Here is a 27,745-nt window from a genome sequence, read left to right as displayed (position 1 = left end):
AGAAAAGAGGAGACTGAACCTCAAATGGAAAGAGCAACTCCACCATGCATCGCATCACAACGCAAGAATGAGGATCATTTTCTCTGGCAATCTAGGCAATACATCCTTGGGCAAGTTGGCTGGCTGCAGTACTAGGTCATTCTTCACATGATTTAGTTCAGCCTTACCTATTTGCCTCTTTTATTCTCCAATGGTCCAGCAGCATCAGGATTCTTCTCCACCTCCAATCTACTTGCAGCAGCAATAAAGTTTCAGTGTCTCGATGGGAGAGGAGAGGAGGTGTTACTAGTGCTCGTTGGTCGGTAGCTGAGGTGGCTCTACCCCAGCCACCGGCCGCTACCTTATTTGCAGCTCGATTCCACCTGCTAGTTGCCTCGCCTCTCCGTTCCTAGGCATGGCACATTGAAGTGTGGCTAAGGTTAACCCTCGGGAAACTCATTGCTAACTAATAACCTCTATCGCCTCTACTTCCCCTCATTGCACACCATCAGCATCTCCTCCTCACTAGCACCTCCCATCATTGGGACCAGGACAAACCCTAGATGCCCTCTCCTCCTTACTCCTTGATGTTCATGGCGGTTTCTCTAGTAGTCCGGCGACCTCACTGTTATGCTTGTATGTGCTCTGTGATGCAACCCTTGTCTGGTTGGCATGTTTAGCTAATTTGAACAGAGCTAGATTAGCTTGCTTACCTATGGGTTAATTGTTAATTAGTTGAGAGCACAAAAAGACATTGAACATGATACACTATTGTGTTTGACCACTCTAGCCTTATCCAAAAAGCACTAGTTAAATTACTGTCATGGCTACTTATAATCCTTATGATTTCCTATCCTTATCAAGTTAGTATTTGGTACATTTTAGTTTATCAAAGCATATCCAAATCTAAACTTGTACTACTATGCTGATGATAGAATTTACAAACAACTCCTATCATGTGCTCTACAACTTGCTATTAAACTTTGAATCTAGGTAGCTCATAACCATTGAAATAGAAGCTCGATGATAGGATGATGAGCTATACAATCCTTGACTTTTCTTTTGACTGCTCCTTACATGAGCCATGAACTAGACAATGAAAGAAGAATGAAAGAAATAGAAGAGAAGAGGAGCTATACAATCCTTGAATTTTCTTTTGACTAGTCCCATGAGCCATGAACTAGACAATGAAAGAAGAATGAAAGAAATAGAAGAGAAGAGGAGCTTACCTTTCACCCTTAGCGAAGATATATGTTGGTGCTAGCTCTCCTTAAGACCTGGTGCGGATAATGGAGTATCCCTACCAATGCTATATAGCATGTTGGCACCACTACTACAAAAAAAATAAAGTGAGATATGCCTCAGTTGGGAATCTCTCTTTCCATATCCAAGCCCATTTAGTTCTTTATCGCTAGGGCCAAGGACGATGGCCAAGTGATACCACACTTAGTAGAAGATGGGTTGTCAATCCTACAATATGTGGATGGCATGATAATTTTGTTAGATCATAATATTGATCAAGCAAAGAATATGAAATTATTACATTGGCCTTTGCACAATTCTCAGATCTAAAAATAAATTATCATAAAAGCGAAATCTTGGGCGGGCTAAAGAACAAGAGGTGGCATACTCACAACTATTTGGGTGTAAGTTAGGCTCATATCCTTTTTGTTATCTTGGACTCCCAATGCATTCTAGAAAATTCAACAATAAAGACTAGACAATGGCTGAGGAAAGATTTGAAAAGAGATTAGGTGGGTGGAAAGGAAAGGTGTCCTCCGTTGGCAGTCATCTAGTGCTAATTAATTCATTTTGTCCAGTCTACCGATGTTTATGCTTTGGTTCTTTGAGGTCCCTAGGGGAGTCCTAAAAAAATTAGATTATTTTATATCACAGTTTTTTGGCAAAATAATGAACATAAGAAAAAAATATAGATTGGCAAAATGGGAGATTTTATGCCAACAAAAGGATCAAGGAGGGTGAGGAATTCAAACCTTAGACATGGAAAATAGATGCTTGCTAAGCAAATGGTTATTTAAACTATGTAATGAAGTGTAATTGCTGAAAAACAAATAATCTCCAAAACCAAACTTTGGGTCAAGTGTCCAAGAAAGCTAGAGATTCACATTTTTGTATGGCTTTGATGGGAGTGAATGACCCGTTCCTTAAACTAGGGAAGTTTAAGTTAAACCAGGATATGTATGGCTGGATAATCAAACACTACAATCTCAATACCCAAACTTGTATAGTATTGTTCGGAGGAAAAGCACAACTGTAGCTGCGATCTTTAGTGCAATCCCACTAAATGTTTTTTAGAAGAGCATTAGTTGGTTGTAAGTTACTAGAATGGCATAGCTTGGTAGCAAAAATTGCGAGCATTAACTTACAAGGGGGTAGAGGCACTTTCACCTGGAACTTGCACAAAAATGGTTCCTTCAATATCCGTTCAAAGTATAGGCATCTTGTCAATAATTTTATTAGAATCGCACAGAAAATTGGGCATACTAAATTACCACTAACATCAAGATCTTCTTTTGATATATATAAGAACGGGAGTCATTCTTACAAAGGATAACCTTGCAAAGAGAAGGTTACCAAAAGACAATCCATGATGGGTTATTTTTAAAATATTATTAAAAATGGTTAAAAATAAAAAAATCAAGAAGCCTTTAGCCATCTACCTTTGAGTGGTTTCATGATGGTAGTCGTTTCTATCATCTGATATTGAGCTTATTAACTTTTAGAACAAACGATTGACCTAGTTCTTTACCTGGCCTCATGAAGTAGCGAGATTGTTGCGAACTAGAGAGGCACGTGTCATTGACCATGGATATATTTATTTGGTCTCCCATTTCGTTATTTGCAAAACGAAAAACACTCAGCCTCCCACAAACAAAGTAGAAAGAGAACAATATGTACCACAGTCTTGAGAGAATCGCAATCCTTGCTTGTTTAAGTGGAACCTGATCTATCTTTGCTCTAAACTCACAAGCATGATTCTCATCGCACCAGTCCTCCATGGCGCCTGCAGCTCCACCAGCTCCTTGCCGAATTCCCCAGCCACCAGCAGCGTTCCAATCTCACCGTTGGTTCATCCTCCATCACAACGCTCTCCTCCTTTCCCGCCCGTACGGCCGCAACGGACACACTCACAAATGAATCACAATTAAAAAATGGAACCAAAAATCGAGGAGGAAAATAAAGTAAAAATAAACCGCTTTCTCTTTCTCTCTCCCCCGTTTCCTCGAAAGGCCGCCCGCTCGGTCGCGCTAGCTCGGGCGCCCGATCCGTCGCTAGGGTTTCCACCGCCGCCGGCGATGGGCGCCCTCACCGACAGCCGCAAGCGCCTCACCGCCGACCACCGCCTCCCCATCCCCTCCTTCCCGCCGCCGTCCCCTCCCCCTCCCTCCAAGAGGCCCAAGCTCGCGCCCTTCCCATCCTCCCTCGATCCTTCCACCTCCGCCTCCCCGCCGCCCAACCCCTCTCCCCAAATCATCCACGCCGTCGCCGCCGCGTCCACCTCCAACACGCCGGGCCCTTCCTCCTCATCTACCCCCGCCTCCTCCCCGCTCCCGAACAGGCGCCGCCTCCCGCCGCCGCCACCATTCAAGCGCCCGATCCACGGGCCCCAGCGCGTCCTTCGCGCCTTCCGCTTCGACGGACCTGCACGGCCCCACGCCGCGGGCCCCTCGTGGTCCTCGCCATCCTCGCCCCCACCCCGGTCGCTCGGGCTCGAGCAGTACGTCGAGCTCGTCAACAGCGTCTCCCACTCCGCACCGCCAACTCCCAACGCCATCCCCGATGCAGCGCGGGAGAAAGAGGCGGTGCCCCTCGAGGTGGTCGCCATCGAGGAGGACGGGGATGAGAGGAAGCAGCAGGACGACGAGGAGGAGGTGGTGAGGGGGAGCGTGGTGGTGAGGAGGGTGCCGCTGTACAAGGAGCTGTACGAGGCGGCCAGCCGGAAGCGGGATGCCAAGCTCAAGACACTCGAGTTCGAGGTGCGGCTCGCAGAGGAGGGCCGCCTTGGCCTTGAGCGCCTCGCGGAAGTCCTCCCTCGGATTTCTCCAAAGAAGGAGGTACGGCTTTCCTGGATTTCTTTCTCTATAGTTTTATTTTTTGATGAGCAGAGTCTGGTGGTCGTGCTGACTGAATTGAACTGCACTCAGCTGAAAAGTTAATTGGAATGTTGAACTGAACTACCATTTTGGAGAAATACATGTGCTTGCTACTCTAAGGACTACATTTCAGACTGTAATAGAACACTATATCAGTGGTTGGTAATTGATAATTTATGAGGACGGGATTGTCTTTAATAGTTGTTCGCTCAGTGTTTTCTCTCTTTTTTTTGTTGATGAGTTGTGATAACAGACAATTTATTTTTGTATGTATATGTTGGACTAGATATTTCTGTAGCCATCTATAATTGTGTGTAAAATTTTGTTCCTTGTTACTCGTATGTTACAGAAAGATTTTTTTTATTTTTTTTTGGGGGGGGGGGGCTACCAAAAAATTTTCTGGTTAGTATGTTCGAGCATTTTCACAATCCCGTTGAAAAAGTATAGATGGATAAAAAATATCACGTTGTTCTTGAAGACTAAATTGCACTTACAGATAAACCAGACCATGACATCTTTTTTAGAATTGAACATTTAGTATCATAATAATGTTCCTTTCAGGAGGTGCCTGAACCTTTTGTTCCTCTTACGGATGAGGATGAAGAAATTGTTCGTGAGGCTCTTCATGGCAGGAACAGGTTTGGTTCTTATCTTCTTCTGTCAGGTGATGCCCAAATGCCTACATGGCTAGCTGTATCTAAAACGGTCCTTTTTACAGCCGTGAGAGATTAGCAGTACATGAACCTTCAAACATTGTGATAACAAGGGAGATCTTGCAGTGCTTGAATAACCAAGAATGGCTAAATGATGAGGTATTTTCTTGTTTCTGTCACCCTCTTTCTGGAATTCAGCATATAGAATGTATCGGTATATAATGGTTGCAATGTTTTTTCTCTTTCCCATCTACTTTCAGGTTATCAATTTGTATCTTGATCTGCTTAAAGAGAGGGAACTAAGACAACCTAGCAAGTTCTTAAGATGCCATTTCTTCAACACCTTTTTCTACAAGAAGGTCTGTTACTATATCCAATGTCTTGGAACTTTATTTACCTTCCATTGCGGAAATTATTTGTTTATTTTTCCGTGCTCCTAAATAACTACCATTCTCCTTCACAAATCGCCAATAAGAAAGATATGCATGCCACTACCAGATGCATGCTTCCTAATATTATGATAAGATATCCGGTCGAAACAGCTAAGCTGCTTCATACATGTCTTTACCCCAATTCTGCAATCAAGTTTCCTATTCATAGTGTCATCTGTCTTGTTGCATTTATTAAGATATTTTGTTGTGACAAGATATGTGTTGTATTTGAGCACTGTGTTACATTAGTTTTAACTCATAACTAATCTAATTTGCTATTTATCAGCTGATTTCTGGTGGATACGACTATAAAGCTGTTAGAAGATGGACAACAAAAAGGAAGTTAGGGTACAGTCTAATTGAGTGCGACAAGGTACTTTTGGGTTCTCTTTTTAGGTTTATATCCTGCTGGATTTTTATTTTGCATTTAACCAAAACTTGTTATAACTGTGTCCAGATATTTGTTCCCATACACAAGGAAGTCCATTGGTGTTTAGCAGTCATCAACATAAAGAACAAAAAGTTTCAATATCTGGATTCGCTTGGCAGCATGGACATGAAGGTCTTGAGAATTTTGGTTAGTGTTATCTTCTAATTTCTAATATCAATATGTCTGCATTCTGCCCTCCTAGCATTCAGGTTTTTTTAAAAGAATCTGTACTAGGCCAGTTATTTTGTGATTCTATTTTTGTTTTCAATTCTGTACCAGGCCAGGTATTTTGTGGATGAGGTGAAAGACAAAAATGGCCAACAGATCGATGCCCTTTCATGGAAACAGGAAGGTGTCAAAAACCTTCCTTTGCAGGAGAATGGGTAATTGTCCTATCTTTGTTCGTGGCATGGTTATCATTTTTGTTTCTGCTTGTTCCTACAATAATGGGTGTGCAGACAATGAATTTCTTTTTGGTAAAAAAAGGTGGGTACTGTTGCCGCCTTGTCCATGTGAAACTGAGCACACTAGTTTCTTACAGCACCATTCCTACTTGTTTTAAAGTTTTCCTAATGTACTAACCGAGTCCTCTGTCACCGTAGATGGGATTGTGGCATGTTCATGCTCAAATACATAGACTTCTACAGCAGAAATATGGACCTTATTTTTGGACAGGTGGTCTCTCGTTTTCCCACCAATGGATGTGGCATATCTGCAAAAGTTCAAATAAGATTGGATGATGTTTTTACATGCCAGAATAACTAAAATGTTATTTGAAACTTTTTTTGTAGAAGCACATGCAGTACTTCCGCAAGAGGACAGCAAAGGAAATACTGAATTTGAGGGCTGAATAAATCATGGAGGACATCATAGGTCATTAAGGCCTGGTTCAGATGTTTATTGTTGGTTGGAACATGTACTTTACAAATGGCTGTGGCATCAGATATAGTGCTGAGTGCAAGGATTTCCAAAGTTGTCTGATTTCTCAGTGGCACCATGCAATGGTCAAGCAACAGGGTGAAGGGCCAGGCGACTACGGCTTCAGATTGAATTCTGCATGAGGACTGTGGGAGGGCTATAAGGTTCTGCTACGGTGAGCCATTGAGGGCGTAATGGGTGGATGTAGGTTTTTTGGCTGGGTTTAGATTGCATTGAGTTGAGAGACAGATATGTATGCCTTACTTGAATTATATATATAGGAGCGGACTTCGAGCCTGTATGCATTGCAGCATCCTGTGAGCTCCTTTGGGGAAGCATCAAGCTGTGACCAAGCGAGCAATCCACAGGTTTAGGGCTGTATGGCTTTGCAGCAGCGAGTTTTGTGTAATGATCCCATCTTTTTGGCCCTCAATTTTTTAATAGTGCCCCCTCCCTGACGTATGTGCATATTGAATTCTGGAATGGCAGCTCTGCCAGTTTTCTTTATGTACGTTCTTTTATCATTAAGATGAGGTTATCTTGAGTAAAATTCATTTAACTGGTCTTTTGGCATGGTGGTTTGTTGGTTTCTTTTTCTTGAAATGATAGTCAATTAATGATAACCTCATTTCGGCACTATTTTGCATTGCTTTGGTTCTAGAACTAGCACATGCACGTCCATATCTTCCAGTAATTAATGATACCATAAGTCACACGAAGAGCTCAATGTAGGAGTCAAATCCTGTAGATATTTTGCCGCATGCCATCTTTCTTTTGTTGATGCGAAATAATATCAACAAAAAAGTACAACACTATAATGGCAAGGCGAGGTACAATGGTTATTTCCTCACCGCAGCACTTCACTACCGATATCTTCAAACAACAGTTACAACTATATTGGTACAACAGAAAACGGCAAACATTGACAAACCTATGCCGCCACAAGCACCCGTTTCAGGCAAAGAAAAAATAGCAAACTGTGACAACCTCAACCAAAAGCCAGCCCTGCATCAACAACCCACATCACCATGGATCTCGCATCACTATCTGCCATCTCAAATCACCCTGAAATCCTCAGATCCATTTCTCTCCTTTTAAGGCCACAATACAGCGCTTCTCGCAGTCAATAATAATTGATAAAACAGAGTATTTCAATTTCTGAAGTTCAACTATCTTGATGTTTTTTGACGGCTAAGAATCTCCTGTTCCTTGAGGCGCTGCTGAAACCGCGCCAAGCGCGCCTGGAGGCTCACCAAGCCAGAAGCCTTCCGTGACAACAGAAAACTCAGCTGTGCCACGTAGTTGTCAATAAGGCTACCTGGCTGGTCAACCTCCGCTAATAGGTTCATCTCCTGCAATAAAAATGGCATGTCATGTTAAGGAACATGTTGTAATGCTGAGATAGCGACAAAGTCATGGACCGTACTGAGTATTGATTAATGCATTATCAGACATACTGACACCAATAAAAACGATCCGCTAAGACCTAAGGGACATCTTGCACAATTCAAAAGATCAGGGACTACAAATGATTTTGGGTTTTTGGCCAAAAAAAACAAATGTCAGAAGGATGTATTGGCACCCGTGGGCAACTAGGATCTGTGAAGTTATACAAAGCTTGAGTCTAATATGAATGAGTTTGGCCAACTTTTGGGTAACCACAAGAATGGCGTGCGTGCACACTACTATTAAGGAATTACTTTACACAAAATATATAAATGTATTGTCATGGAATCGAAAGGTGCGAGCACAAAAATTATGACGGATTAAGTATGAAACATTGCAGAACTGACATACTTTTATCATTTAGTGCAAAAGTGAGAATATTAATTAAGGCCCCGTTTGGATCACCCCGACTAAACTTTAGCTCCTATCACATCGGATGTTTGGACACTAATTAGGAGTACTAAATATGGACTAATTACAAAACTAATTGCACAGATGGAGGCTAATTCACGAGATGAATCCATTGAGCCTAATTAGCCCATGATTTGACAATGTTGTGCTACAGTAAACATGTGCTAATGATGGATTAATTAGGCTTAATAGATTCGCTCGTAAATTAGTCATCATTTATGCAATTGATTTTGTAATTAGTCTATATTTAATACTCCTAATTAGTGTCCAAACATCCGATGTGACAGGACAAAGTTTAGTCACCCGGATCCAAACGGACCCTAATATTTCATACTGCACAGGATATGGAACTGACGAAGTCTAAATAAGGATGAGCAGCATAAACTATGATAACATCTACAAAGAAATTTAAGTACATCCAAGTATTTGGAACTTACTTCCCGAACTATCTCCATGGTGTTTTCGATTTCCTTTCTGTGAGCTGCTATCAATGCCTCTTCTTCCTAAGCCGCAACAAAAAAAAAAAAGAAAAAGAAAAAGAAAAGAAGATGACGAATCGACATCACATCTCTATCAGGATCAACTAATATAAGATTCTGATAAAAAATTACCTCAAGTATTGCATTTATTTCCATAGCTTCTTTTTCAGATTGCTTGGATGAAACCTGTGGTGCTGAGGTCGATGATGGTCTTTGCAACTGCTGCTGTTTAAGTTGTTGTTGCTGCTTAAGAACAGTCCGACTAATTTCATGACCACTTTCCTTTTTCACGTAGTTGCTCTGCCTTTCCGATTTCTCATCCCTGTTAGCTTTTCTCTGGGGTGGTGAGACTTTTGTGACTTTTACATCTTCTTGTGTATTTACTGAATCCTGAAGTGACTGTGTTTTACTAGTAATACCAGCCTGGCTAGGTTTCAAATCTCCTCTCTCCCTATCACTCAAACCAGATCTTGAACTACTTTCTTCCTTTCCTCTCTGTGGATAACTTGGAATTATACTGAAAGAGTTTCTCTCAGGTTCCATGGAAGAATTGGAAGTGAAATTGTCAATACCCTTCCTAGAACCATCAACAGGTCTTTCTTGAGTCTGCTCCATAATTTCTTCAGATTCACCTGATAAAGGATATGAATTGTATGTAGATTCCTTGCCGGATGTTACAGGCTGCATAGTAACCTGCTCCTTTTTTATGTTTCCACCTTTCGAAAGACTTTTAACCCTGTTTGTTGAACAGTGATATCAGTAAGAATTAACAACTAGATAACTAGATGTATATTCAAAGCAGCAAACATACATGCGAATTCAATATAGTTGAAGAGCATTACCTATCGGCGTATCTTAAGGTATTTAGCGTGTGCTCACATGATCCTGAACTTGGTGAGATGCAAGAAATCATTACTGTTCGAGAGTTGCCAACAAAAGAGTCGCGGAGCACCTCTGTTAGCTTGCTTCCTCTGAAAGGAATGTGTATTTGATCATTATCCAATGCTCGAATACATTCCTTGAGTGCCAAAAGGCTCTTGTTGATCTCTGCACCCTCAATTCTGGCACAAGACATAAGCATAAGGAATAGATGAATATCATACAGCACAAGCACGACAAGACAAGTCCAGATCTATTGCCAAAAATCAATACCTTGTTTGTTTGTCATTATCTGTTGTATCAGCACCACGCTCACTTCCAGCAAGATCAATAAATGACATTTTCCCCACAAGCTTTGTATTCTTTGCTTCAATAGCATCTCGGTCTCTCTGTCTCCGAGTATCAGCAACTGGGATATGCTTTTTCACAGCCAATTGCAGAATAGCATGAGATCGTGATGACTCTTCATTGGCCCCGGTCGTGCCTGTGCTTCTTGCAGCATTTCCTTTCTCAATGTATTCTTTGACAATCTGGACATCAGAAACCTCGAACTCCTGTAAGCCAACAATACAGACCTGTTTCTTTCCATCTTCCCTCATTAAGAGTTGCCTAGAAAAAACAGGAGAACGAAAAATGTAGCCTGATTTAAACATATGAAAATAAAATCCACAAAATTATGAAAATAGAATCCACAAAACTATGAAAATAAAATCCACAAAACAAGTAAAACGAAAAGGACCAGACAGTTCCAATAAAGCAAACAAACATAAATTGCAAAAAGCAAATGCTTAATTAGATTTCCTAAGCAAATCATTAGAACAAAAATATAGCCTCATTTAATTGGCTAGAACTAGATGCAAATTCCACAAACAAAGATACAAATTAATATAAGTCATTACTTGGCTTATATGCGTAACCCATGGATTACACCTTTCCACTAAACCTGACACAGGGAGCCAAGTGTTTCACACATACTGATGTACCCTGATTCCACTAACTCCGAACCAGAAGTCACTGTTCTAAAAGGCACACCACCCCCACCCTACCACTTCACCAATAGTGCAAAAGAAAAGGAGAGAAAAAAATCATTGTGCCCACTTCTATAATACTTCAAAATATGCAAAAACATATTGGGCACAGCCAGTGTCAACATTGACCAACGACCCCAACAAAACAGAAATTAACCAATTGAATATTATTATGTCAAAGTATAAAACAAAAGGATTCTAGAAGTAACCAACCTCCTTTCACTGAGAAGATCAAAGAGCTTCCCACCATAAATCTCAAAGTAGCTCAACCATAACTTGAAATGTTGATTCCGATACATAGGTTGATGCAAAAGACGAACCATATCATGTGCAGCTCTTAGAGGTAGGGGTTGCATTGTATATGTCTTGCCACTGCCTGCATATGGAGATTCATTAGCCATGCTGCCAAGGAAAATCAATAAGAGAATCAGGAGTAACAAACTATGAATACAGGAACGGTCGTAAGTGTAATTCACCAGGGCAATACCATATACATCCAGCTGAGACAAATAAAGTGAGGGTCTAAACTTTGACATATAGAGTAGCGCATTTGATAACTGCAAGACACAGTTCAAGAAGCACCAATTTTAAGCACCATTTGCCCCCAAAAAAAAAATAGAACAGGGGACAAGGTACTGCCAGCATTTTCCACACTTTGTACTTAGTGTCAAATCTCAGATGCTTAATTTTATCACATCCAATAGTCATTCAATGAAGGTAAGCCCTGTAGAGTAAAATACTTGACAATCACAAAGTTTACAAATAATTAAATCGCAGTAGGGAATTTGAAGTATAGTAAATAGAACAGAAAGCACAAGGTTATTTCCAAATAGTTCACCAAGGAGATAACATGAATAATCATTAATAGGACCCAAAGGAAATGGATTTCTACAGTTTAGCTAATCTAACCTGTCTGGCCATATGCGAAGCATGTGGCTTTTGTCCTTTGGAAAATTATTGGTATAATAGGCTCCACGGTCTCACAGTACACCTGTTAAACAAAACAGAAAGTCCAATATCCAATATTAAAGAATGCAGATGAATACGAGAAAGTAGATACTCTATAACATCCATTGGGGGCAACACTAGGTAATTGATTTTAGAGAATAATTACTGAAGACAGTTAAAATTAATATTACCTCATCATTAGTTACATGCTCATCCAATACAGCATCAAAGCAGAATTCATGCTTTTCCACATACGCTGTCAAATCCACCTTTCAGTGAAGACAATGTGTTAGTCCATTTGAATGTTCAATCATTAGAAAAGTTTGGAAAGACATTCATGTTCCTAATATGTGTTTATTCATGCATCTTATAAATACAATTTGTTTTATTACTAGCAGAGCAAGCATACTATATACTGATAATAAATAGCAAAACATCGAATGGTTTATCTCTCCAAATTATTTTGCAACCCTTGGTCCGAAAATACATTTATTTCAGTGATACATAGTGACAACACCATGCAGATTATTATAACAATGTAATCTAGGCCCAGAGACAATATACTATCCATTTCTCTGTACAAAGGGCTAGCTGAACGCAGATGAGCACTTAAAAAAACTCAAGTTATCCATTGAAATGGATTTTTCTGTTTTGCAATCAGAACATTGGATTTCTGACATCGCTACACGTTTTTCATTCAATCAGAAGTCAATTTTATCACTTCCAAACATGCTTGTTAATTCAAGCTGAAATTCATAATTACCTAAAGCATGCTGGCATCATAGTGACTTAGTCTTGCTTCATTTTTGTTAAGTAAAGCCAAGGTGAATATAAATAATGTCAAAGTGTAAGTTGTCCTACATACACAGGTACAGTGGTTATCATGTAAGACGTTGAAGGAGTACATCCATCGCATCTCTTCGCATCTTCACTATCAATATTACTAGCATCCAAATTTAATCAAACTATTCCAATGAGCCGAATAAGATAGTTAACGGATATTGACCAAACAAGTAACTATTCGGTGAACTAGGGACACAAATAATTAAGTATACGGATGACCAGGCAGTACCTTGAGCTTAGGTTCATGGACAGTCAAGAACTGAGAATTGTGTACATCTATGATGTCTTCCTCTTTTCGAGATACCTCCTTTTTGTTCAGGGGTCTTTTCCTTACCTGAAACAAAGAAAAATTTCTCACTAGAATAAGAAAAAAAAGGAGAGAATGGATTCTAGCTTAAAAGTGTATGACTGTTGTGCACCATATCATAGCAGCATTTCAAAGAGAGCGTACCACGACTTTGATCTTTGCTACATTACTTTCTCTAACACTGACCCCAGTGTTCTCTTTTTCGCTGATGAATGCACTACTACAGTTATCTACTAGACTTTGCTGGTTTTCTGGTATTAAATCATCCTCATCATCATCCATTTCCTTTGGCATAAAAGGTGAAGCCTCAAATGGTTCTGACGCAACATTCTGACAAAATAATAAAGTATAACTATATTAGCATGCATGAAGATGGTATTGCAACCTACAAAAAAGATATGGACATAATGCTTTTAAATATCTTAATAAACTGAATCATTTCCCAAGTTTCTAGAAGGAACAAGTAGAAGAAACATCAAGATGTAGACATTAAATTCTGTTTAAATACAAGGTTACAATGCATGTACCAACTAGAGAATACCTCAGAAAGAAGCTCGCTGTCATCCATTGCATGAAGATCTAAAAGGCCAGCTCCGAATTCACCTCTAAGTTCGGGTGAATAAAATCCATCTACAGAAGCCCCACCACCAAAGCTCTGTGCTGTTGGAGTATAGGGCTCAGACAAGGATGCAGATGCCAATTCCCCATTGAAATTCAGACTCCTCAATAATGTATAAAGCTTCTGTTTTTCTTCTATCGATTGTGGCCCATATCCCTACCAAATAACAATAACAGCAAATTGTCAAACTGCACGGATGCGATAAATAACTTCATGATACGCAATAATATCAGCACAAAATAGCTTGGAACTCATCAAACCATACGAGAAACACAAGCTCAACATGGGAACTCGCACATACATCTAATACGAAGTGCCAGTTTCATATCACTGTCAATAAGTCTAGCATATGACCTTAACTTTGAACTGGATGACACAATCAGAAGTGAAATAACCATCCATGCAATGGGATATCAATATCAATATGGTTTTGGTTGTTTCCATGGTGAATTGTTCCTGGACAAACTCTAAGCCAAGCTCAGTGAGTCGATGCAGTAATAAAAACCATGAAACCAAGAGGTGACTGAAGCTTGGGATAGACACAGAAAAGAGATGATGAGATGGGAGATGGTAAAAAGAGAAGGGAAGGGCAGATAACTTAAAAGGGAACACAAGAAATGGCATATCCAAATAGGTCTAGGGAAACAGTGGTGTAGAACCCAATAACACCAAAAGTAGAGGCAAAATTCAAATATATCCCCTCCAATTTCTTTGTGGTTTAGAGTCCTAACATGCTATTAAAGCCTCCAAAGTTTGACAATTAATATGATTAGTTATCAAGCTTGGCTACATGAAATTATGTTACTTGACTTTTTTCTTTAGAAATACTTTCGTAAAAGGTAGTAACCATGTATTGATATCAAGCTCTAAAATACAGTGGTCAAACATGCACTTGGACGCCACAAATTCAAAAGCATCAAATAAGAGGAATATCATGTTTCCCGGTGGCATAGAACCAATCATACCATCACTATTCGCATGTTACATGGAATGTCCTGTGATAATTGAAGAAAACATAGCAATGCCTTTCCCATAATCATTATGGCATGTAACACTAGAAATAGCAGGTGAAAAATTGTTTGCTAATTTAAATAGATCCAATTTCACAAAATATTAAGCCAAACAGTTTAAAAGTTTCATTAATATCCTGGAGTGTTAAACAATTATCAAGATTTTGAGCTGCAGTTCATGTACGAATTGGATATAAAGCAGACTATGCTGATCAAAACATGTTTTGTATAAAATATGGCCAAAATCCAGAACAGAGGATACGATTTTTCCCCTACTGATTTAGGTAAGAAAAGCACATTTGAAATCCAGCACATATGCATTAACTAGCCCTGAAGGAAAGGATTACTCAATTAACTTAACATTCGAGCTGGAAAGGATTAAGCTCATTTTTGGTGCAATACCATGCAGTTCCACAGTAGACCTCTGGTTAAGTTACAAACTCAATGCCAATACGCAGAATTTGGAAAGGCTGTGCAAGTTACCAATTAAAATCCATGGCACAAGAGGATGCTACTCCCTCCATTATTTCTACTTGACATCCTAGAATCCTTGTCGCCAACTTTCCAAACTTTGACTATCAACATGTTTAAATCTATTTAGATTGGATAGATGAACAATATACTAGTTCTATTGCTAAAACACTTCCACAATGATATAACGATATAAAAAGAAAACAAAGAATGGATGTGGTACCTTCTGGCCAATTATGCAGGGACATGGACCAACAAGTATATACCTCACGATGGCAACGTTCATTACGAAGACAAGGACACGCATGTGACCATGTTATCTTGCATGACCAATGATCATGGTGAACCCAGCATTCAAATTTTACAAGGACAGCCCCCAACTTGCCAGCCTCTGAAACCCCAAACCAGTAAACTTTCCTACACTTACATACCTCTCATACCACGATTTGGATCACAACTGAGATGCAGATTTGTGCTAGTGCTATCAATCACGCAATGCAGCTGGTAACTCTAATCTCGAGCATAGCAATATTTCGAACGGGGTAGCAGAAAAAGTGGATTCCGGCCGTTTCTACAACTATGCAACAAGAATAGAAAAGAAGTCGCCAGAAATGCACGTCTCCGCAGATTCCAGCACGGACCCATACAAAAGATTCCCATCCCTAAGCTGATGATCGCGCAATGCAGGCTACGCCACGCGCACAGAGGCCAAGGTTTTCAGGCGCAGAGAAGGATCACGCTAGAGCGAGATGGGCGGTCTTAGACGGACCTGCATGAGAAGGCTCGGGAGAAGGCCGCCGGCGCCACCGCCGGCGAGGCCGCCGCCGCGGAGGTCCCCTGCCCCGACCCCGCCCGCGGCCGAGGACGCCGCGAGGTGCTGCAGCCCCGCGGACTGCAGCCACCGCGCCATGACCGCGTCCCCGGAGTCCCCCGCGGCGGCGGACGAGGCCGCGGCGGCGGCGGAGGCACCACCTCCGCCGCCGCCGCCGCGCTGGGACCGCTTCTGGGGCGCCAAGTTGGCGTCCGGCGCCGGAACCGCTAGGCGCGAGGGCGGCGGGATCTGGCGCCCGAGGCGGCGCCCAGATCTGGCCGAGGCGGCAGGCGCGCAATGCCGATCGGGCCGGCGCCTGGTTGGGACCGGGATCGAGGGGGATCGGGGCCCGGGCCGGATCGAATTGGGGGCGGACGCGAGGGCGAGAGGGATTAGGGATTGGGTTCGCGGAAGCGGAGGGGTGGAGTTCGAAGGTGGTTCTGAAATGGCTTTTAGAGAGGGCGAGACGTTCCGCTGCTGTTGGTGGCCTTGACGGACGCCGCTGCAGCTCACAAGTTTGAAAATACACACGCAGGCAGGCATGACAGAGGGAGGAGACAGAGGGTTTTTTTGTTTTAAAATTGGATCTATACCATAAAAGAACCAATCTTTAGATATATATATTATTAAAAGAATCATCTTTAGATATACAGCATTAAAACATGACATGTATTAGACCAACTCCAGCAGTTCCCCCATCTGGCCTCCCAAACGGAAAATAGGGGATTGTAACTACTGTTCATGGCTCCAGCAACTCCCCCATTCCTCCCCCCATTTCCCGAGAGCTTCCCGCGACTGCCCATAGCTACGGGATTCCCATCCTATCTCCCATCCGAGCCGCGCCTCTCTCCTTGCGACACGTGGGGCAGTGGGCCCGCTGGCCGTTGGCCGCGCTCGGGGAGGCGGCCGAGCTCGAGCTCGAGGTCGGGGGCGGCGGAGCTCGGCGGGGCGGCGGCTCGAGCTCGTCGTGGCGGCGCCGGGGCTCGCCGGGGCGGCGGCGCTCGGGGCGGCGGGGCTCGGCGGGGCGGCGGGGCTCGGCGGGGCGGCGGGTGGCGGAGCTCGGCGGGGCGGCGGGGCGGCGGAGCTCGGCGGGGCGGCGGAGCTCGGGGTGGCGGCCGAGCTCGAGCTCGAGGTCGGGGGCGGCGGGTGGATGGGGGTCGGATTACGAGCCACTGCTGGGAACCATGCTGTGGATGGGGGAGAGATAAGGTGGGGCCCACGCCCATTTGCCCCAATATGGGTGCTTTGAAAGGCAACGTTGCTGGAGATGGTCTTAGCATCTTAGCACATCCGTAAACTCCATATTATCTGTGACCATGGTACCCTTGTTGAGTGCTTCCTGCGTAGGTAATTGAAATCCTCGAACCGAGCTTCCCTGCGATTCCTGCCTGTTGCTCCACTGCAGCTACTGGTTCGTCTCGTTGTTCCACCTTGCGGTGCTCACTGCTCCGCCTCACGCATCCCAATACAGAATGAAAGCAGCACAAAATCAGGTGAGGGAGGGGAGAGGGAGGGGGAGTACCAGCTGCTCGCCTGCTGCCCTGCTCCTGCTCCACACCTCCTCCTCCATCAGAAGGTGAGGCGCTGACGCTGCTGAGCGGCAGAATGCCAGTTCGGAGGCGGCTGCAACAGGCAAATGGTTCTGGGAGGGAGGAGTTGGCAGGTGCCGCAGGGAGCGCACTGCCGGGGGAGGCCGGGAGACACGCCGCCTGCCGCCGGGGAGCTCGCCGCTGGTCGCATGCTTCTTCGCATGACATCCATTGTTCGGTCAGAATGCTGAGCAGCGTTGACGTGTTTTTGGCCCGTGGGCAAACTCGGAACTTGATAAATATTGGATAGTCCAAAAGAAATGAAACTAACTGCTAGAGCAACGGAAACAAACAGAATGGTAGATATCTATAATATTACCATCTTTCAATATTATATATTTAAAGTTGATTCTTTTAATGGTATAGATCTAAAGATCAGCTTTTTTGATAGTATGGATCCAATTTTGCCTTTTTTTTAATGGGAAGAAAGTAGAAACCGGAAAGTGAGTGCTAGGTAAAATGTTTTCAGCGAAGGGAAGGAGCGTGTGGTGGAGGCGGCTGCGGCTTATTTTTCAAATAATACCTGTTTGATAATCATGGTATAGTGATGGCAGTGATGCTGATCTGACGTATAATTTTCAAAAGATACTAATCTAGAATGATCGACCAATTGGATCCACGAAGGGCAGGATTAAATTAAAAAACTAAACCCAATTTCGTGAGCTACAGTGAAATTGAAGTCTTTAACTAACATGCTGTTTGGTTAGTTATTTTTTGACGTGATCGGATCACACCGTGAGCTGATACCATTGATTTTTGTTTGTTTCACCACGGACGGGATCTGATGGCGGGGGTAATAGATACCGCGCCTTCAGCGAGTCGATTACGCTCGATTTGAGGGGTAAGCAATCCCTCCCGCAGGAACGTATGATGCCGCTGGGACTCCATCATAGCCTCTGTGTGTTCCTTTTCCGTTACCCGTGTTCAACCAAGCAAAATAGACAATTATCGATTCCCTTACCGTTACAGCTCTGGAACCATTTCCTTTACATTTGCCTTATTATTTATGGAACCAAACACCACCTAAGTACTTATGCTTAGAAAAGAAAAACGTACCACCTCCACAAACTAATCGTAACTGAGCTGGTAAAGTTCATTATGGTAAACTTGCCAACCTGGATACGGGTGATCATATTTTTCTGAATTTATTCCAAGATTTAATTGGGATCTGCCGACTCAGTCTCTCAGAGGTGCTCATAGAGACATTTTGGACACGAAAAATAGGTCAATTTTAGTTTGTTTTGTTTGTCCAAAACATCAAGTATTAGTGACTAGAGGAATTATTTAGATAAATATATGATTACTTCTTATAGAGTTGCACAACGATTGTAAACTTTGAATTGAACCCAGATGAAGAGTGTTGACACTTGACATGTTAGGAGAAAAAAGCTCTTGAACTTATTAACAAGACCATTCAGCCTCGATTATAGAAGAGTAGAAGATCATGCCACCACCAAATATAACACCAGTCACGGTACAAATTTACATTCTCGTCGAATGATATATTCAACTTAAGAATTTAAGGCAATAATGAGTTCATAGTTGTAGATTAAGACGGGATCATGCCAGGCTTTATATTTCCTTCTTTTTCACTAGATTTAAATTTACTCATGTGTCAAACACGTTATTAATTGGAAGGTAAACAAGACCAAGGTAAGACATGCCAATAGGCCGTGTTTTAACCTTCATGCTCCATAGTTGTAGTGACTTTCATGCTTCATAGTGTAAAACAAATGACCAGAACAAACAAACGTGTGCAAGAAGAAAATGGGGTTCAAGGGTGGAGCTCTTCCTAAAATATCAGCATTAAATTTTAAAATAAATTTAGAAAAATATGAGCACTTATACTGAGTTTAGGACTAGAATGTGGAGGGACAAGCTCCACCATTAAAAAACTTAACCAACTAAGCACTTAGGTATCAAACAAATAATTTGTTTGATTGGAACAAATTAATTTTGTTTTTTTGAAAAAACTATTGTTGTTTTCGAAATATTTGTTCGTTGTACAAGGTGAAGGATTCACCCAATAATGTCAGCGGGCTATATTGAAACTGACTCTCACTTTACGGATCAACACGACTGCAAGGAGCCAAATCTTAAGTTGATGGAGAAAATTAGACAATTCACTTATACTTTAACACCCTCCCTCACACAATATAATTACTTTATTTAATTGTGCCCAACGGGATATGATTTTGAGACCTCTGCCCTAATACTATTTGCATGTATCAACCATTTTAATCTAAAAGTTTAACTTTACTGTGGAAAGGTGGCATTCACTGGTGGAACACAGTGGAGATCAAACTGGGCTCCGGCCCCCCTTCTAATGGAATTTTCCCTTACATGACTCCATACATGCATGCATACATGCAAGGATCCCCCGCTCTTTAGCTCACGTTCCGCCACTGGTGGCATTCACTTATACTTCAACATAGCTGATTGGGGAAAGACGGATATCGAACTTGAACTATGAGAGGGAACTTCTCGAAGATAGAAGGGAGGAGAACAACGACGGGTTGAACGAGAGAATCAAGGTGGCTATAATAGGATTTACAAAGAGGCAACATGATCACAGACCTCAAGTTTAGGGAGTTTAGAGTCCACTACTCTTTTGCAGCGAGAGTTGTGTAACTTATTTATCTATTAAACAATTGATCAAAAAGAGTTGGAAATAAGAATTTTATCTATCATGTAAAACTAAGAAAACACACCAAACTATATTGTAGTGCATTCTGAAAGAAAAAGAGAGAACATTGGATGATATGCTGGGGAATTAAGTTGACACCTAACTTTGGCCATCCATGATATGATGTAAATTTGGAGAATTTTGTAACATTATCTTAGCTCCTCGTCTAAGCCATTCCCCCTTTTTCTTTTGAACTCCTTGTCTAAGGCGTGTACCAAAGAAAGTTTGTAAACAACTTCCCTGAAAAAGTAGCAACCACTATAAATAAACCAAACTGAACCGCCCAATTCTTCGTTAAGAGGGACCTTTCGTTTCAAAAAGAAACAAAAACAAACAAACAAGAGGGGCCTCCCCTGACAGGGCAGGATTGTTAAGTTGGCGGCCGGCAGCTTCCGGGCCTGCCGCTAACGCTACCCAACGATGGCCGGGCCTACGCCAACCTACCTGAACTCCGCTACAGAAGATCCCGTTGAGTGTACTTCATCAGCGCACAATCCCTTGTTCTCGGAGAGTCGGAGGTGAGCGGCGGTGCGAGGTGGTCACGCATCCTTTGTGGGCCGCGACTTTGTGGTGGTCAATGATCTGGCACTACCGGCGGCAGCTCAAAAGCAGCAAACGTACCAAAGCTTTTGCTGGAAACAAAAACAATGGCCCCCTACAGCAGCGTGCCTTGGCGGCAAGGAGATCCATTTCTTCACACAAACTTGATCAGAGGAAATCTTGCAGACAGGAATTACGTACGGAGAGATCGATTCCTAAGTTTACATGAAATAAAATTCTCGAGCGACAGAACAGTTCAGCTGCCGGAGGATGACCGGTGGCCGCTATAGGTTGTAGCTCAACTGCCGGAGCTGTAGCGCTGTACGCATGATGCGCCGCCGTTGAGGACCTGCCGGCGGCTGCCTGCCACCAATGCATACCTCGTCCTTCTGACTGCACCCTCGTGTTGTCCCCAAAACAAGACGACGCCTATCATCTGGTTACTGATCAGGATATCTAACAGTACAAGCTTAAGGTGACAGTACAGCGACTTACGCGAGAGGCATGCATGCATGGGTTGGTTCCCTGCAAGCTGCTTTTCTGTTCACAGAAATTTATTTAATCGTGCTGGTTACACTTGATGTGAAGGTACTAGCTCAAGTTTGCTCTTTGAGCGCTTCTAGTTCTAGAGTCTAGAAACAAGAGAGCACGCAGTGCTCATGCTCCCTCCCCCCTCCTGTTTGTATAATGCAGTAATCATGTGTGAGTTTGTGTGCAAATGGCTTTTGCTCTATATGGTCTAACTCACCTCAACCGCATAGCGATATATATTCAAATAGAGTTCCAAATAAAGCTTCATTCCTATCCTTGTTAACGTGCAATCAAGAGAAAGTTGTGTGCAACTAGCCATAGAATTCATTCTTATTGCTTTCTGAACTTACCCACTACATACATGAATAAAGCATACAGTTGTTGATTCACAATTAAAAAGATGGAAAGGGAATAAAACCACCATACACTACTGTTTCCTCATGTGAACTTTTTTTTTCGCAGAAACTCCATTTTGTTTTCTGGGTTTATAAAGTCCGTAGGTTCTTATTGGTTTATTTTTCTTTGCTGGCACGCTTTCTTTTCTTGGAGCCATGTGGTCTGTGTTAAATATTTGGATCGGATACCGCATTGATTAGACTAGGGGATGCTCTGTTTAATTAACTTAATCGAGTAACAGAGGGGAAAAGAGAGAGACAGGAGAGGGCACGGGTATACCTTCGTGCCCTAGGGCGGCAGCTGATGCAGATGAGCCCGCCATGGCGATGTAGTGCGGGAGCTCGGGGTGGTCCGGCCGTAGACGTTCACGCTCGCGGTGGCCGAAGGTGTGGCCGCGTCCGTGGGCTCGGAGTTGAGGCAGGGGCGCCGAAGACGGCCAGAGGAGCTTCCCGCCGCTGACCGCGCACAAGCTAGATCGGCTAGGGTTGACTGTGGGTGGGGTGGCGGCGGCCGGTGAACCTCGTGATCCGAGCCGCTGGCCCCCACCTTTCTTTTATAGCGCGGCGCGACGGGGGCCCACCAGCTAGGGTTGAGCTGGGGCGCCCCCGATCAGGGCGCAGGGATGAGGTGGCCCATCGGGCCCGTTGGGATCCGATGGGCCAGGGAGATCAAGTCTAACAGTCTCCCCCTTGATCTCACCCTGTACTATTCTTTTACTTTTACTTTTTCGCGTTTCGTCATGGATTTGTGTATAGAGCATGCCTCATCGTCACGATCAACTGTCGATAGATTTAGCAGCTACAATTCACGCTTCCATTCAGAGACGGATTCTTTAACCTTTTGGGCCCTTGTAGTCCGAAGATCACAGGCTATCCCTTAGCCCCATGTCGGCTACGTGTTCCTTGAACATGCTGGGTGGTAAGCCTTTCGTTAGCGGATCCGCAAGCATTTTCACTGTGCTTATATGCTCAAGATTTATAATCTGATCTCGGACTTTATCTTTCACAATATAATACTTTATATCTATGTGTTTGGCAGCACCACTTGTCTTGTTGCTGTGAGCATACATTACTGCGGGCTCGTTATCGCAGTACAATTGTAATGGTTTAGATATATCATCAACCATCCTCAGACCGGGTACGAACTTCTTTAGCCAGTTCACCTGCCCTGTGGCCTCATAACACGCAACAAACTCGGTATACATAGTGGACGATGTAGTGACGGTTTGTTTGCAACTTTTCCACGATATTGCTCCCCCGGCCAGGGTGAACACATATCCTGACGTGGATTTTCTGTCATCTCCTGCATAATCGGAGTCTGAGTATCCTACGATACGCAGAGATTCTGTTTTCCTGTACGTTAACATGAGGCCTTTGGTTCCTTGCAAATAGCGCAGAACTTTCTTTACCAATTTCCAGTGTTCTGGTCCTGGATTACTCTGGAATCTGCCAAGTAACCCGGTAACGTAAGCTATATCAGGACGTGTGCATACTTGTGCATACTGTAAGCTTCCCACAGCAGAAGCATATGGTACCGTTTTTATTTGATCGATCTCATACTGAGTCTTGGGACATTGAAATTCCCCATATCTGTCGCCCTTAACTATAGGTGCAGGTGAGGCATTGCATTTATGCATGTTGAATTTCTTCAGAACCTTTTCTATGTATGTCTTTTGCGACAGTCCTAATACCCCTTTCAATCTGTCTCGATGAATCTCGATTCCTAGAACGAATCTTGCTTCACCAAGGTCTTTCATCTCAAAATGCGGGGAAAAAAATCTTTTCGTTTCCAATAGCAGACTGACATCGCTACTTGCCAGTAGAATATCGTCCACATACAAGATTAGGAAGACGTACTTCCCATTCTTGAACTTTGCGTAAACGCAATTGTCCTCGATATTTTCTTTAAACCCGAATTCTTTTATTGTCTTATCGAACTTCAAGTACCACTGTCTTGAAGCTTGCTTTAGCCCATAAATCGATTTCCTCAGACGGCATCCTAATTTTTCTTTACCTTCCACGACAAAACCTTTCGGCTGTGCCATGTAGACGGTTTCATCTAGATCCCCGTTCAGGAATGCTGTCTTCACATCCATCTGATGTAACTCTAGATCGTAATGAGCTACAAGAGCCATTATGATTCTGAAAGAATCTTTACAAGAGACCGGGGAAAAAGTCTCGTTGTAATCAATTCCTTCTCTTTATGTGTAACCTTTTGCCACGAGTCGTGCTTTAAGTTTATCTATATTCCCTTGGGAGTCGTATTTGGTTTTGTGGACCCATTTGCAGCCTACTGTTTTGGCTCCTTTAGGAATTTCCTCTAAGTCCCACACTTTGTTGGTACTCATCGATTTTATTTCGTCTTCCATGGCATCAAGCCATTTCGACGAGTGTTCACTTCTCATGGCTTCTTCAAATGAAGTGGGATCATCCTCCATTTGAATTTCTTCGCTATTATAGACTTCATAATCGTCAGAAATAGCGCGCTTCCTTGTTCTTTGAGGTCTCCCGTGAGCCTGAGCCTGCGGTGCCTCATCTATTTGGGGCTGCTGGTGCTCCTCTTCTTGTGCGGCAATTGGCTCATCAGGAGCCTGATGAATGGGTTCCTCTTCCTCATTCATCGTCACCATAGGAGGAGCCATTACAGGTGTTGACATCGCAGTGACTTGCACTAGCGGTGTTGACACAGCGGGCAGCGGGAAAAAAGATTCCTAAATCACGGGATTGGGTGTATACACCCGCTTCTCCTCAAGATCAATTTTCCTTGCTGTGCCGCTCCCCCGGATCATTTGATCTTCAAGGAAGACTGCGTGTCTCGTTTCTACAAATTTTGTAGATCTGTCTGGGCAGTAGAAACGAAAACCCTTTGACCTTTCTGGATAGCCAATAAAATGGCAAGATACCGTTTTTGAAGCGTCCCCCCATCAGGGAAGACTTAAAAGTGTCACTTTATTAGTCCCAGGAGGCTGATAACACTTTTATTACATCAGATGGTTCATCACCGTACAACTCTACGCGGTAATGGGCAGTGAAGCGCCACTATCGCGAGGATTACAACCAGAACCCACACAACCACACTAGCTACGAACAAAGGATCATCAGAGTCTTGCGCCATGCGGAGCTCCAACGGTGACCTCACCCACAGGCAAGACTGGGTGCAGGACGGGACCCTACTCGTCGTTCTCGGGGATGTAGTCGGGATCCTCCACTGTAGAGTAAAAACGGGGTGAGTACAAACGTACTCAGCAAGTCCAATCACACCCACGGGGGGGGGGGGTTATAACAGAATTAGATGCACAGGATAATCCAAGGGTAAAGTTACGGTTCTTTTGCGGATACACAATTATATGCAAGGGTTCGTTTTAAAAGCATTTTTCAAAACAAGTTTTCAAGTGTCCAAGAACGCGCAATGTCGATCCTCACGGATCCAAGTTTCAAGCCGCTACCGGACTCCCCGTCCGTCGTAGCACACAGCATCGTTGCCGGATACTTTTCAAACAACTCACACCAGTTCAACCATTTCCCAGAGAGAAACACTAGTTATGTGACCACACCGTAACTTGCCCAGTACCGTGGGCACGGCTATTCGAATAGATTTCTAACTCTGCAGAGGTGTGCAACTTTACCCACAGGTGGGGTACCACAGCACGAACACCTGAGTGCCGGTGCAGATCCCATCGAAGCCCTTACCCACCGTAGCTAGACCTGACTAGCCATCACGGGATCTATCAAGGGGTCATTCGACCTATCACCGAGGTTCAACCGGGGCATAAGTCACACAGAGCTTATCCCGTCTCCTTGATCACCCGTTGCTCCCAGCTCTCCTGATGGCTATCAGACTAACTAGTGGGGTTAGGCCAAGCCGTTGCCCATACAACGGTCAAGTGGTTCGCACTACGAGAAGCTAGGTGAGATGTCACATCAACTCGGTCCTTAAGGGTGACAAGATGGATATCTCCCATCCACGCTCAACCACACAGGTACGAGCACACCAACGGCAATTCACACAGAAATGCCATCCATCTCATCTAACTCGCTTTTCAAAACCACCTTTTATCCCTTCCCGCACACACGCATTTTCTTTATAAATCAGGCAGTCAAAGTACGGTTATTTCAAACAAGGGTGGCTATCCTACCGGGTTTCCAGCACGCAAAACAATGCAATTTTATAAAACAGGCCATTGGGTCGTGTTTATAAAAACTAGGACAGAAATATGCATCAAAGGGCGGAATTGAACTTGCCATCGTCAAACCCTTGCGGAAAGTCCTGATCGGAGCACTGTCCTTCGGGTTCGGGGTCGCAGTACTGGTCCTCAGTTGCTTGGTCGCGGTCGGGAACCTCGTCGTTCACTCTGTGTCCTACGACGCAAACAAACAGACACACAATCAAGCGAAAGAACTAAGAGCTTTTACCGACAGGCTTGAATCGGAAATAATTTAGTTACGGGGTTAGGGGCAATATCTCTAGGTGGTTTCTTAATGGCATAGCTAAAACTATGCTGGAAGCGGAGTGGTAAAGTTTCGGGTCAATCGGAGGTCGTTTCGCACATAAAATGACGAGCTGAAGGTGGTTTCAGGGCTCAAACGGGGGTCCAGGGGCTTATTCGTAACTATCAGAAAAGAGTAGGGATCTATTTGCGAATCTTAAAAATATTCTAGGCATGCTAAAAGGTTGTCAAGTATATCTAGATGTATGCATTGGAGGGTTTAAATTGAAATACAAAACAGGCGAGGTTTCATTTGTAAAACGGGAACGGATAAGGGTACTCTTAGAGAGGGGGGGGGGGTTTTCTTTGGAAAACAGAGAAACAGCAGGGGGTTTTGGGCAAACTTGCCCTCCTTCTTCTTCCTCCCGTTGACAGAAACAGGGGAGGGAAGGGGGGTCGGGCGCCGGCCAAATCCCGGCGTCCGGGGCTCGGGGCGGCACGGGGCTGAGGGGGAAAAGGGGAAGGGGGAGGAGGGGGGCTAATCCCCGGCCTCACCTCGGGCTGAGGTGGGGCGAGGAGGCGCGGCGACGGAGGCCGGCGGGCGGCGGCAGTGCGGCACGGGCGGGCTGCAACGGGAGCGCGGGGAGGGGCAGGAGGCGGCGGTGGGAGGTGTGGGGAGGCGAGGGGCTGCGCGAGGGCCTACTTATAGGCGGAGTGGAGCATCAAGGAGGCGGGGCCGGTGGGGAGCGAGGCGCGGGCGGCCGGCGGGCGGTGTGGGCGCCATTAATGGCGCTCGGCCGCTTGCGGCCGTCGCGACGCGGCACGGCGGTGGACGCGGGATGCTAGCGGCGGGCGGCGCGTCGGGGCGGCAGTGGCGGGCGGCAGGCGACGCGGCGGGCGGCGCGACGTCGCGGCCGTCCTGACGGCGAGCGGCGCGGCGGTCGGTGCGGCACGCGGGGCACGCGCGGGCGCGCGCGTGGGCATGGGCGGGCGTGTGCGTCGCGAGGCTGACAGGGTGTGTGCGCGGCAAGGCTGGGCAGGGCGCGTGCGCGGCGCCCAGGGCCGGCGCACGGCCGTGCTGTGGGCGGGAGCAGGGGAAAAACAGGAAGGAAGGGAGGAGGAAGAAAAGGGAGGGGGAGGGAGAAAAGAAAGAAAGGAAAAGGAGAGAAAAGGAAAAAGAGAAAAAGTAATAAAGGGAAAGAAAGAAAAGAAAAGAGAGAGGGAGAAGGGCCGGCGCCGGTCGCGGCGGTGACCGCGGCCGGTCGGCCACGCGGGGAGACGCGCGGTGCGAGGGAAACGGCGAGGGGAAAAGAAAAACGCGTCGGCGCCAATCGCGGCCGCAGTCGCGGCCGATCGGCCACGCGCGCGCGGGATTCGCGCGCTGCGAGAAATGACTTGCGCCGGCGCTATTCGCGGCGGTGACCGCGCGCGGACGGCAGGCTTCCAAGCGGTGCGGGATGGGATGGCGATACGGTCAGGGGTTAGGGCTATGGTCTGGCGACGAGTGGTCTTTAACCGAAACGTTCTAACGCGTGATTTGATTTTGGTAAATTTTAGGGCGTCACAAACCTACCCCACTTAAATGAATCTCGTCCTCGAGATTCGGCTGGCCCCTAAATAGATGGGGAAACTCCTTCTTTAGCGCTTCTTCACGTTCCCAAGTCGCTTCCTCCACCCCATGTCTGCTCCATTGAACTCTGCATATTCGTACCTCGGAGTTTCTCGTTCTCCTAGTGACGGTGTCCAGGATTCTGACCGGCACTTCTTGATATCGCAGATCCGGTTGCAGGTCTATTGTT

The 27,745-nt window shown here is 44.5% G+C and overlaps 2 protein-coding genes across 2 annotated transcripts; one reads left to right on the top strand and one right to left on the bottom strand.

Annotated features, from left to right (window-relative positions):
- Positions 1–3,195: 3,195 nt before the first annotated feature.
- LOC112894982 (ubiquitin-like-specific protease ESD4) lies at positions 3,196–7,033 on the top strand. The gene is made up of 9 exons (XM_025962837.1): positions 3,196–4,055; positions 4,656–4,732; positions 4,813–4,906; positions 5,008–5,106; positions 5,465–5,551; positions 5,636–5,755; positions 5,888–5,991; positions 6,211–6,283; positions 6,400–7,033. Exons 1-9 carry the CDS (start codon positions 3,297–3,299, stop codon positions 6,460–6,462), a joined length of 1,476 nt encoding a protein of 491 aa, XP_025818622.1. The 5' UTR covers positions 3,196–3,296; the 3' UTR covers positions 6,463–7,033.
- Positions 7,034–7,255: 222 nt separating this feature from the next.
- On the bottom strand, positions 7,256–16,267 carry LOC112893801 (kinesin-like protein KIN-13A). Its single transcript, XM_025961300.1, has 12 exons — positions 15,737–16,267; positions 13,409–13,642; positions 13,012–13,197; positions 12,790–12,894; positions 11,909–11,986; positions 11,679–11,760; positions 10,983–11,145; positions 10,015–10,350; positions 9,705–9,923; positions 8,995–9,598; positions 8,821–8,886; positions 7,256–7,878 (listed from the first exon to the last, which is right to left on the bottom strand). Exons 1-12 carry the CDS (start codon positions 15,875–15,877, stop codon positions 7,696–7,698), a joined length of 2,397 nt encoding a protein of 798 aa, XP_025817085.1. The 5' UTR covers positions 15,878–16,267; the 3' UTR covers positions 7,256–7,695.
- Between the last annotated feature and the right edge of the window lie 11,478 nt (positions 16,268–27,745).

The sequence above is a fragment of the Panicum hallii genome, chromosome 5 (genome assembly GCF_002211085.1).
Source record: "Panicum hallii strain FIL2 chromosome 5, PHallii_v3.1, whole genome shotgun sequence".
NCBI classification, from domain to species: Eukaryota; Viridiplantae; Streptophyta; class Magnoliopsida; order Poales; family Poaceae; genus Panicum; species Panicum hallii.
The sequence above is the reverse complement of the archived record's forward strand: the minus strand, read 5'-3'. Positions and strand labels throughout refer to the sequence as shown.

Excerpts from the sequence above, each read along its gene's own strand:
- LOC112894982 (XM_025962837.1), top strand. The coding sequence starts at position 3,297 with ATGGGCGCCCTCACCGACAGCCGCAAGCGCCTCACCGCCGACCACCGC. Across the intron at positions 4,907-5,007 it reads AAGAATGGCTAAATGATGAG|GTTATCAATTTGTATCTTGA; the intron begins GTATTTTCTTGT and ends ATCTACTTTCAG. Across the intron at positions 5,756-5,887 it reads TGAAGGTCTTGAGAATTTTG|GCCAGGTATTTTGTGGATGA; the intron begins GTTAGTGTTATC and ends ATTCTGTACCAG.
- LOC112893801 (XM_025961300.1), bottom strand. The coding sequence starts at position 15,877 with ATGGCGCGGTGGCTGCAGTCCGCGGGGCTGCAGCACCTCGCGGCGTCC. Across the intron at positions 11,987-12,789 it reads TCCATGAACCTAAGCTCAAG|GTGGATTTGACAGCGTATGT; the intron begins GTACTGCCTGGT and ends CTTCACTGAAAG. Across the intron at positions 7,879-8,820 it reads CCATGGAGATAGTTCGGGAA|GAGATGAACCTATTAGCGGA; the intron begins GTAAGTTCCAAA and ends TTTTTATTGCAG.